At 31.2% G+C, this 13,392-nt stretch overlaps 1 protein-coding gene across 1 annotated transcript; it reads left to right on the top strand.

Moving 5' to 3' along the window:
* The first annotated feature begins 370 nt into the window (after window positions 1-370).
* Window positions 371-2,608, top strand: LOC145074337 (pentatricopeptide repeat-containing protein At2g34370, mitochondrial-like). The gene has a single exon (XM_079020735.1). The coding sequence runs from the start codon at window positions 562-564 to the stop codon at window positions 2,434-2,436; it is 1,875 nt and encodes a 624-aa protein (XP_078876861.1). The 5' UTR covers window positions 371-561; the 3' UTR covers window positions 2,437-2,608.
* Window positions 2,609-13,392: the final 10,784 nt, after the last annotated feature.

Here is a 13,392-nt window from a genome sequence, read left to right as displayed (position 1 = left end):
TCTTTTATCCGGGTTGTCCAGTATCCTTGACACTGATATGGAGCAGACATCACCAAAATAACATTTAACAACTGGTTTCAATCTCGTGTGTGAAGTTGCTGAGTTTGTAGATAAAGATGTTATTGTTGCATGTAGTTGTGAATCAATGAATTCGGGCTACATAAATGATGAAGAAATACATTTGTTTTTTTTTATATAGGGTTATTGTTTAACGGGTGAGAAGGTTACGTGAGATTAACTCAAAACTTGCTAAACGGCGTTTGAGACAAATAAATAAATAAATAATATTAATAATTAAAAAAAAAAAAAAAAAAAAAAAGATTACGGCACATAAGTTGGTCACAGGAACCAAACACCTTTATGTGAACAAGCCTTTAACAAAACAAGAAAAAAACCACCTATGTCTGTGCGGCTTAACCAGATGCAGTTGTAGAGTTTGAACCCGTTTTTGGACATTTAGGGTGTACCGGACCCTCCCTCAGCCAGCTCCCCTCTCGGCCGCCACCAAAATCACACCGGACGCCGATTTTATTCGTCACTATTAACTTCGACGATTACAGCATGTCTCAAGCAAGAGCGAGGTCATTCGAAATGGTGAAATCTCTAAATTATCTCTATAAGGTATGCAATGGTACAAGTGCTTCACGCAGTTATTTCTCAGTTAGTTTCTTCAAAGCCCTTTCTTTTGTTAAAAGCTTTAGCACTCTCAATTCTGCGGCGGCCGATGAGAGCTTTCATTTCCGAAACCCTAACGAGTTTCCAGCTAATGTCAAAAACTCAACTGGATATGGTAATTATTGGTCAATTAGAGACAGTAATAATCAATTTGACCAAAACCCTGATGGGGTTTATAGAAAAAATCCCTTGGTTGTCCAGAAAAAACCTACTGTGGCTTATGGGCAGAGTTATGACTGTGATCGAAATTATGAGAATAAGATATTGGAACAGAGTTCAAATACGTTATATGAAGAAGGTAGAAATGTCCAGAGTTCATATTGGATGAATAGTGGAGTATCAAAAGAAGTTATAGGAGGTGGAAATGATCAATATGGAAAATATAATGGAAAACAAGGAAATCAAGGTAATTATAACATGGGTAAAGATGGTTTACATCGACAGAGCCAATATAACATCAATGGATCTTATGGTGGTAATGCTTCAAGTAGTGGGTTGGTAAATTATGAAGTGCCAATTGACTCTCAACATAAAGAAATTTTATATGAACCTGGTGAGGAAAAGCAACTACTTGGCACGATTGAGGAGCTTAATGCTTTCTGCAAGGAACAGAAATTGAAGGAAGCTGTGGAGGTTTTGCGTATGCTTGAGCTGAAGAAAGTAACAGTTGAAATGCCTGGATATCTATTCTTGATGAAAGCATGCGGAGAAACTCAGGCACTTAAAGAAGCTAAACAAGTCCATAACCACCTCACAAGGTCAGTACATCATCTTGATGTTCACATTTGCAACAAAATCTTGGAAATGTATTCAAAGTGTGGTTCCATGGAAGACGCATATAAGGTGTTCGATAAAATGCCCCAAAGAAATCTTACTTCTTGGGACACAATGATAACATGGCTTGCTAAAAACGGCCATGGTGAAGGCGCACTCGAAATGTTCACCGAATTCAAAAAGGTCGGATTAAAACCCGATAATCAGATGTTTGATGGTGTTTTTGCTGCATGTAGTGTCGTAGGAGACATGAAAGAAGGGCTATTACACTTCGAATCAATGACTAAAAATTACAATCTTGTTCTATCTATGGATGATTATGCAAGTGTAGTCGATATGCTCGGGAGTTCAGGGTACTTAAATGAAGCATTGGAATTCATAGAAAAGATGCCCATGAAGCCAACTGCAGAAATTTGGGAAATTATGATGAATCAATCTAGGGTTTATGGTGATTTAGAACTCGAAGACCGTTGTACTGAGATTGTAAACTTTCTAGATCCTTCTCATTTAGATAAACAATCAGAGAAAGGCTTGATACCAATAAAGCCTTCGGATAATGCAAAAGAAAAAGATAAATCAGCACCATTAAATCTCCTAGAAATCAAATCCAAAACTTTTCAGTTTAGGGCTGGGGATACATCTCAGGCTGATCATGAGAAATTATACACTCAACTTAGGTGTCTAAAACAACACATGATAGAAGTTGGGTATGTGGCACAGACTAGATTTGTACTCCATGATTTAGACCATGAAAGTAGAGAAGAAGCTCTTTTATCACATAGTGAAAGACTTGCTTTATCTCAAGCTCTTTTGACTAGTCCACCCCGTGCAACAATACGGATAATGAAAAATCTGCGTGTTTGTGGCGATTGCCATGAGGCGCTCAAGATTATTTCAAAGTTGGTTGGAAGATTAATCATTGCACGTGATGCAAAGAGGTTCCATCATTTTGAAAATGGAGTATGTTCTTGTAAAGATTATTGGTGATAATTCGGATTTTATAGTTAATACTTTTGATAGTTTGTGTTTTGTTCACATGTAATATTAAGTTATTTATGGATTATCTCAATAGATACCGGGCATAACTTGTAGGCGTTAGTATTTTTTTTATTTGTAAGAATCATATTACAAGGCCTCTTAGTGTTGCTTCTTTTTTCCATTGAGTTTTGAATGGATAAATGTCTGTATGCTCTATGAATAAAGAATGTTTCTTTTTTCAGATAAAGATGTTCTGTATGTATTAAGTCCAATTGTTAAAATTTGTAACAATTGCAATCAAGATTAGTTTTTCTTTATAATCAAACCCCAAAACTTCTGGTACCATATATGACCTAATTCCTATACTTGGCACATTTGGGTTCATTTTTGCTTAATACAACTATTTAAGCACAAAGTCCGAGTATAAAAGCATGAAGTACTACAACTTAAGAACACGGTACAACTAAGCATCTATCTGGGTAGCTCATAGTTTGTTCTTTTTTTTTTTTTTTTTTTTTTCTGGTATCAAGAGCAAGTTACAACAAAGGATTTTTTAAAGCAATTTCATGTTAGATATAGGAAAGTGGTGTGACATGGAGAAGGAAAACAAGAGTCAAAAATTGCAACTGTTAATGACTATGATCTTCTAAACAATACTCCCAAAGCATCATGCCAATGTATCATGAAAACCAAGCTCTCTTTTTGTGTAAAAAATTTTGTAAGAAAGAAAGTTATAAAAAATGGTTCCTGTGTTAGAAAGGAAGATGAAGTGACACAATATCATGCGACACACCTGTTAAAGAGTAAAAGAGTAGTGAAAATAATCCAAAGAATGCGGCTAATGGAGTGCAAGTATGAAAAACTGTCAAAAAGGAAAATAATCACAAAAGAAATTTCCGAAGACCACATAGACGATCATAAGAAATTTCCTAAATGCGAGACAATTAGCTTATTCCCAGGTTCTTTTAAGTTCTTTCCTCATCACCTTGATTTATTCATCCCATGAATTTGGGGTTAGGATTGTGGAATAAAACTGACTCATTCAGTGCTCAATAATTTCAACCTTTTAATGGTTAAGAGAAGAAAGGGTTTTATAATTTTTTATAGGCTTTTTGATTTGTCTACTGATGAATTCATTAGATATAGGGCATGTTCGGCAAAAATAGATGGTAGCGGATAGTTTGTAGCTGGTAGAGTTTTGTTAAACACTACGTGAAATAGTTTTTTTTGGATTTGGAACGTTTTATTTAAACTAAATCTTACAAGCTTGTAGTGTCAAACGTGGCTTTCTGTTTAAAACGGAGCATTTGTCAAACACTAGAAGGTAGAAGCTTTCAAACACTTCCAAACGTTCCATGCCTAAAACACTCGTATTAATATTTATCTGATTAGGCGTAAACATGAAACCTTTGAAATGTTTAAAGCTTCAAGAATGAAGTAGATAATTATCTTGGAAAAGCCGATAAAATCATATGTTATTTGATAATAAGTATTATTAGGGGTGCAAACGAGCCGAGCCGAGCCCGAGCCTGACCAGGCTCGGCTCGGGCTCGTTTAAGTTATATAAGGCTCGAGCTCGAGCTCGGCTCGATTCGAGCTTCCATGTATTGAGCTCGGCTCAAGCTCGTAAATAATTATACAAGCTCGGCTCGGGCTCGGGCTCGACTCGTTTTTTATCTGACGTGTCTAAATAATCTTAAGTTCGGCTCGAGCTCATTAAAAAGCTCGTTTACTAATACCCTAAATCCATAATTCCCCTAAAATGTTTTTATTTTAATATATATAAATAATATTAAATTATATTATATAAAGACTCGTTTAGGCTCGCGAGCCTAATCAAGCTTAATGACATAGGCTTGAGCTCGAGCTCGTTTAATAAACGAGCTTAATATTAAGCTCGAGCTCGGCTCGGGCTCGTTTAAAATCGATTTCGAGTCGAGCTTTTAACGATCCGATCTCGAGTAGCTCGCAAGTAGCTTGACTCGTTTGCACCCCTAAGTATTATTTAACTTTATCTCTTTATGTAGATGAAAAACAAATGGAGTTGGGCTTTTATTAGGGTTTGATAAGTCGTTAGACCACAACTTTATCAATCCAAAGAGAATGCTTAGCCCGTTTTTATAGAAAAAAATGGAAAATTACAATATCTAATTTATTGGATTCGTTATTCACGGGTATTAACTTTTGAGGTAAAAAAATTCTGACTTTTAATTTTTATGATGTATTTAGGGAAATATTGTAAAAAAATTAAACGGGATATTTTTTAGTATTTAAATATCATTTTTTGGATTTATTGTAAAGAAAATATGGTTTTTATAACAAAAAGTACTGTGGACATTAGGGATGAGAATTTGGCCCGGAAGCCCGAACCGAGTTAGACCCGAATAAGCAATTCGATTCGGTTTTTGGGTATCTATATAAGGCTTATTCGGTTTTCGGGTTATTCGGTCCGGGTTACCCGAATAAGGGCTTATTGCACAATTGCTTATTCGGTCTTGTGTTCTATCAATCGTTACCCAAAATACCCACATAATGTTTAATGTTTAATGTTTAACTTATATACTTATAGATAGTTTTTTAGGTGTTTTGGAGGTTTAATGTTTAGTGTTTAATATGTTGCTTAATAACTATATCTTAAGATTGTGGTGGTTGGATTTTACATTTTATATATCAAGAATAGTTAATCCGTGTTATCCATGTTTTTCGTGTTTATCATAAGCTACAAAAGTCATACAAAATACAATATGTATAATCACATTATAAATGTTATTTGGGTTATTCGGCTCCTTAATCATATTGTACATGTTATTTGGGTTATTCGGGCCGGAACCGAACCGAACCGAATAATACCCGAACCGAACCGAACCCGTATTGCTTATTTGGTTCGGTTTTCGGTTCATACAATTACCCTTATTCGGTTTTCGGTTTGTTCGGGTCGGTTCGGTTCGGTTCCGACCCGAATAACATCCCTAGTGGACATTGTTAATCACACCCAAATTGATCTGCATATAGCTACAGATCATCATCCCTACAACATATCATTAAACCAAAACATATCACAATTCATCTTATAAATTATTTTTTGTTCACATCTTTTTTATTTTTTAATATAAATAATCTATATAAACAAATTATATATATATATATATATATATATATATATATATATATATATATATATATGGTTGGGTTCATATGAGACAATAAGATTTTGTGAGACAAGAAAGACAAGATCTGAACCACTCTTTATAAATAATTTAGGGTTGATATTAAAACAAAAAAAGTTAGTGGAACACGGTGGCAATTTTGAAATTATTTCAAAGTTGAAGATTAATTCATGGACACGGAGGGCTATTCTTGCCAATTTGCTTTAATCACCTGGTACCTGAATCAAATCGCATCATGTTTTACATCTTTCTTTCTCAAACAAAAAGTTCTCTTTCAAACCCTAGAACTCTCATTGCCTTGAAATTTGTCAATTAATTCCTTTCATTTTGATTCATCTTCAATTTTGAAAAAAGTCCATTGATTAAAATTAAAATTTTCATTTATGATTATCTTTGATTCTGATTAAAAGTTTCTTCAGAAACTTTCTCGATTAAATCTAGAGAAATTTCCCAAACAGTCGATTAAAACCGCAAAAAAGCCTTAAAAACTTATTTCGATTCATATTCTGGAAATCACGACTTCATTCTACCCCAAATCAAATCTTGATTAAATCTCATTATGAATCTCTCAAAAAATCATCTCCAATTGAAATATATGATTCTGATGAAGAGCATAAAAGAGTTATTTTAGGTATTTTTTGATTAATTAGCTTCTAGTATAAATTCTGTTTAAATAGGGTTTTAGATCTGAGTATTTTAAGTATTATGCTTAGTAAAGTTTATGCCCATACGTTGTTATGTTGATTAGTTAGATGAGGTAGTACAAATACATTGAAATAGGGTTCAATCCATTAATAAATTAAGCATTTTGGTTTGGTAAGATTGTCTTATTATTTACTAAAATATGTGTTGATACAAATTATTCTAAAATTTTGTGTAGTATTATGATATTTCTATGTAATATTATGAAATTACAAATGAAGTTGATTTAATCTCGTTCATGATAAAACCGTATTCAAACATATGTTTTCGATTTCAATTGTTTCCAGTAAAAGATCTTGTATTTTTCTTTCTATTTTCATCTAGTGAATATAATCAAAACAACAATATTAACCCTTATCTACTCTACTTCGAAGAAGTAACATAGTTGAGGATAAAGAATTAAAATCAAAGTTCTCAAACAAAGTAACAAGCTAATTCCAATGAGGACCATATACAAGTTAATTAAAGTATTATGTTGACTAATTATCTTCTAGTATGAATTTAGTAAAACATGGTTTTTCGTTTTAATATTAGTATAATCTAAGGTCAAGTGTTATTGAGTTGTTTAATTAGATGATACGGTAAAAATATAATGATGTAAGTTTTAATATCAAGAATATTCTAGACATTTTGATCTTGATGGAAACCAATAATGATTCAGTTATAGACAAAGGCTGAATGAAAATGTAATTGTAAGGTTCAATATATAAAGTCAATAATGAACAATCAGTTATGGAAAAGTATTTTGGACATTATGATTTTGTTAGAAACTACTTGCTTTGAACCACTTGGTGGAGTACTGTGTAATATTATGATAATATTTGATATACCATAAACTTATGTGAATCATTCTAGAATTATGTGTCATATTCTAATTTTAGACACAATGATTTTGTTAGAAACAAATTGCTTTCAATCTTTTTGTTAAGTACTGCATAATATATGATTTTAGACATTATTATTTTGTTGGAAACATCTTGTTTTGAACTTTTTGTTAAGTAATGTGTAATATATGACTTTATACATTCTGATTTTGTTGGAAACAACATATTTTGGACCTTGTTGTGAAGTAATATGTAATATTCTGATAGTACTATATTAACAATCTAGTAATGTGAAATATTCTGAAATTATGTGTCATATTCTGATTTTAGACTATGTAATATTTTAAAATTATAACTTAATGTTATAAGAATGTTGTTATTTTAAGAAATAAAAAAACTCCTCATCACATACATATTTCTACTAATCCTTCAACAAGTACTGCTTTTCATTTTTCTTAGTTGCGGGTGGATTTTTCTCATCAGGTAATAGTAAATGTCATTGACTCATCATTGGCTGCTAACAATTCTAATGTTGATAATTCTAGTATTCATGTTATGCTATTACGCCTAAATGAAGTTATTCACAAAATATGTTGAGATATTCGAGGTATTTAAAATATATTTTGATTCCAAATGTTATTTTCTTTGATTTATCTTATTATCTAGTGAAAAATTAGTAAATAATTGTTTGGTAACTTGATATTTCACCTATTCTGATTTGATAAGTCATATCTAACTTTCTAATTTGATTAATGATGTTATTTTGTTTGATTAATAGGATGATCTAGTAAAGATATAGTAAATAGTGTTTGAGAACTTGATATTCTAGGTATTTTGGTTTGATAAGTCATATGGTACTTCCTAATTTGATTTTAGATGTATGTTTTTATTAAATGGATGATTTAGTAAAAGTTGGTAAAATGGTGTTTGATAACTTGATATTTTAGGTATTCTATTTTGATAAGTCATATAATACGTCATAATTTGATTTCAGATGTTATTTCCTTGATTAAATAGATGGTCTGGTAAAAAAAATTAGTAAACTAGTGTTTGATAATATAATATTCTAGGTATTCTTATTTGATAAGTCATATGTTACTTCATAAATTTGGTTTCAGATCTTATTCTATTGATTAACTAGACTCTATTTCCTACTTTGATAAGTGAAATTTAAATCATACACCAATGAATTTATTGTGTAAGGTTAATGTCTATATGATTTTGATTATTATTATATTGTAGTTTATGCTTTATAATGTCAATATTCTAGTTTTCGTCAAGTATTTAAAAAACAAATCCATGTATTATTTTAGTTTATGATGTGTGGCCTGAATCTTCTTGTATTTATTTTCCTAATTGAAGCATGGTATATGTTTTTATATATGCAAATCAAGTGACAATAATAACTGAGTCAAGAGCAAAATATGTTGTTGATACTAAAGTTAAGAAAGTTAATGATAGTTCAACTGATAGGTCCTCATCAGAGCTTGAAATAAACGACAAGGTATAACATTAAACACACTAATATATATGAAGATCTGACATAAATATTCTAAGTTAAGGTATTCTGGAGTGTTATATTATATTTTTACCATGTTGATTATTCTTAGAATGTACATATTTTTGTATTCGATTTTATATTAGGTTATGAAATAATGCATATGTTTTTTTTCCAACATATTTATACTATATAATTTGATGCAGATCAAATAAGAAGAAAAAAGATTATTGAAGAACCTAAGTAATATGAAAATCTTGATAAAGAAACTTGGCATAAGATGACGACGGAATGGATTGATGAAAAAGAATGCACTGAAAGGGATCCAAAAATAAATTAATGGAAGTTTGGAAATGTGTGATTGTGAATGACATTGAATCATTTTCTTTCTCACGTTTTTTGTATTTTGAACAAAGTATGTATGAACAATAGTTGCGTTTTGAATGTTAGAATTCCTTGTTATGTTTAATAAAATACTAGGTATGGTTGGAAATATGATGTACTTATGATAAAGTTTTTTCTTGCACTATTGTAGTCAACCATATACACTCCAATGTTTTTGATACATTTAAAATATAATTGTAGAGAATCATAGCCTCATCATTAATATCATTAAATATTGTATCTATATCAGGTGTGACTAGAATCCACATCTGGAATGTAAACTAAAGAACCATTAGCTACAATGAATATGTTACTTGAGTGAGATTCCTTTACAACATCATTACTTTGAGTTACAGAATATATATATATATATATATATATATATATATATATATATATATATATATATATAGAATAATATTATGATAATATTCTAGATTTTCTGGTATTAACTTTAAAATCAATGCATATTTGTGTAATATTCTAATAGTATAAATGTATATATACATATAATCTTCTAATAGAATAAAAATTAAACTTTTCTATTATCATTAGAGTGATGCACTTGAACACACTAAGGTCATATAATGCTGAAATCAAAGCTTTTAAATGGCTAATAATATGAAATAGAAAACAAAATCAAACTAGATACAATATTTAGAGTGCAAACTAAAGAACTATTTAATATCATCATCAATATCATAGTTGACGTTAATGTACATATGTCGAATATTGTATAAAATACCATTAACATCTACCATTAATACAACCCTCCACATATTAATTAGAATAATTTTTTGTGTATTGCTTCAAAGAACAATGAAAGTCAAATATTAAAAGTACATAACTGTTTGCTGAAATCAAAGATTACAATTACTAAAGATAAGACAATATGTAAAGGATGAAAATGGATGATCGATTGCTAATAAAGTTTCTAATTTCTGTAATTGATTAATGATCAATGTCAAACTCTGATCGTGTTGCTTCAATAAAAATCAACAAAATGACGATTAAACGAGATTCTTCTACAACATCATTACATTGACCTACAAATAAAGAATCTTCAGTTAATAATTTATAAATACAGTCATAAATCAATTGAAATAAATACTATATATGTACAATGTATTCTTATTGATCATCATGAATTAATTTACAAAAGAAATTACGTAAGAATAGTATCATTTGTTATTATCTGTTACAATAATAATTTATATTCTATGTTTTTGTATGTATGTGGAATATTCTATTAGAACAATATTATATGTTTTTTGTGACAAAAGAAACAAATATGATCTTGCGTGTATCTAACTGTCAGAGTAATATTCTATATTTTTTGTGAGAAAAATAAACAAAGATGATTTGTTGTTCAAATCTTATTGCTTCAATTAAACTATTCTTTATTTTTTCCAAAATCGACCAAAGCTTCAATTTTCTCTGATATGATGCTTTAATATAGAAGATGAACTTTTATTTTTATAATCGTATTGCTTCAACTAAAACGAACCAAAAGGAAATTCTATTATAATGATATTCTATGCTCTTTCCTATTAAACTAATATTTTATATTTTATGTTCTTGTCTATATGTATTCTATTAGAATAATATGATATGTTAGTCGTGACAAAAGAAACAAAGATGACCTTTCTTGTATGTAGAATATTCTCTTAAAATAATATTCTATATTTTTGGTGACAGGCGAAACAAAGATGATAAGTTTCTTCAATCTTACTGATTCAATCAAAATATTATTGATTTTTTTTCAAAATCAACAAAAGCTTCAATATGCTATGATATGATGCTCTAATATAGAAGATGAACTTTTATTATTACAATCGTACTGCTTCAGTTAAAATATACCACATAAAGCTCCAATTTTAAGAATGAGTATGAAATACAAAAAAGAAGCTTACAGTAAATGAAAATGATAAAAATTGATTATCAATATATTGCATACAAGCACTCGGTTTTCCTATCTCTGGATGTTAATAAGAGCAGTCAATATTTCTAAAACCCCTTATTGCATATTAGTAAGAGCAACCCCTTATTTCATGTTAATAAGAGCAATAAATATTGCTAAAAATGATATCTCCAAACATTTTTGTTTGAAGAAAAAAACAATTTTACACAAACCTATGGTAAAAGGGACATCTCCAACCTTTTGTGTTTGAGTAAAAACATACTTACACAGAGTTATCGTAAAGTTAGTAAGAGTAACATTAAATCATATTACACCAATTTTGACATCAAATTTCAAAACCATACTCCAATTCTTAAAGAGAACTTTAGTCATAGGAACAAGCGAGTGATAGATACATCAAATTCTTAATTCTTTAGCACTTTCATCAAACAAGTAGAGTGCATGTATAGTTGCTGAAAAATTGTTGATTGAATGAAATTTCAAAATCAAACATTGAAATAGTTGATATATTTCTCAAAAACATATCCTATGTTTACTTTTCTTCTAGGTTAAAAACAATTAACATGAACTAAATAAATCAATCAGTATGATGTTCTATTGCTTTAAAACATATTGCTTAATAGTGTTGAAATCAAACAATGAAAGTGATGAAAGTTGTCATACATTGATGGATTTCTAAAATAACGAATCAGATAGTAAAAATCAAAACTTGAAAGTGCATAGACAACTATAAATGTTTAAGAATTACAAAAATTGCTAATCACAACTTATAAACAGAACTGCATGTGCCAAAAAACTAAACCTCAATCTAATGATCACCTTCAGATGTAGAATGATGATGAAGATGAACTGGTAAATCACTAAAATCGTGAATTTAATAGTTGAGATTGTTATAGGAGAGGATAATTTAATCGATCAACGATTTTTGATTTCAAAATCACAATAATCTGGTAGAAAGACTTGATGATCGAAGGAGATGAAGATCATGATTACCTGAATACGACGATTTTGATACGAGAGGATAATTGACCAATCAATGAATGATGGTCCTATAGCAACGATGAATTGGCAAAAGACTTGAAGATTGATGGAGATGAAGATCTTGATTACGTGAATATGACCCTAATTTTGGTAACATATGTGCTGATGAGATATTTAACCTAATAATGACTAATCTGCCCCTAATTAACAAATGATGTATGTTAATAAGTCTTAATCATGTTTTTGTATGTGCCACATGATCAGTTATGATCAATGGCTAAGATGTTGTCCTTGAGTTTCACAAAAAAGCTCTGGTCTCAAATGAACCTCATCCTACATATATATATATATATATATATATATATATATATATATATATATATATATATATATATATATATGTAACGACCCGTCTCCGGTATGATGATCCCATAGTATTTATTTAGAAGTTTGCAAGAGGGACTCGGCGAGTTCATAGCCTGACTCGCCGAGTAGGGACGGGATTTTCGAGCACGTGATAGTCGGCGACTCGGCGAGTCCATATTCGGGACTCGGCGAGTCTGCCTGCCTGGAAGAAACCCTAAATCCCCGGGTTGCTCACTATTTAAGCCACCTTATAGCCCCCATTCTCGCCTCCTTCACCCTCAGGAAGCTGTGAGAAAACCCTAATCCATCCTTGAGTGATCTAAGTGTTCTTGTGTTAAATTTTTGAAGGATTGAAGAAGGAAAAGAAGAAAGGAGCAAGGAGAAGAGTTGTAGAGCAAAGATTCAAGGGCAAATCAGAGTTCTTTGAGGTATTCTTCGGATTTCCCCCTGTTTTATGCTTTAAACCTCCATTAGAACTCTTCTAGATCTAGTTTGATGCTTTTCTCAAGCCTTATGATTGTATGGATACCCTATTATGTCGAGATATCCTTAGATCTGTTCATTTAGAAGTTGTAAAGCCCAGATCTATTGTCTTTATGGAGCTATTTTGCATGATAACCCTAGATCTACCCTTTTAAGTGCCTTTTTAGCCTTTATCTCCTTTTTCATGTGTTTGTACACGTAAAGTTGGAAACTTTACGTGGTGAATCAGCTTATTGGACTCAGATCTATCATTTGTATGTAATGGATTCAAGCAGAATCGAGTTTTGAGTTGCTGCATGCAAGATACTCGGAGAGTCGGAAGAACGACTCGGCGAGTCGAGTCGCGAGTCCCCGTTTTTCCCCTTTTGAGTGATGACGAGTGGAAGCCTGTGAGTAGTAGAGTGGACTCAGTGAGTTGGAGAGCAAAATCAGTAATGGAGGGACTCGGTGAGTTGTTCATACAACTCGGCGAGTCCAAGGCAATCTTCTTAAGTTCAAGAACAACTCGTCGAGTTGTTCGAATGACTCGGCGAGTCGGATGAAGATTGTCTGAGTTCTTGGATCGAGAGGGTACTCGTCGAGTCGATGCCATACTCGACGAGTAGCCACGAGTAGGGTTGAGAAGTGAGACTAGCGACT

Source organism: Lactuca serriola, chromosome 9, assembly GCF_051521515.1.
Source record: "Lactuca serriola cultivar US96UC23 chromosome 9, Lser_US96UC23_V15, whole genome shotgun sequence".
NCBI classification, from domain to species: Eukaryota; Viridiplantae; Streptophyta; class Magnoliopsida; order Asterales; family Asteraceae; genus Lactuca; species Lactuca serriola.
The sequence above is the reverse complement of the archived record's forward strand: the minus strand, read 5'-3'. Positions and strand labels throughout refer to the sequence as shown.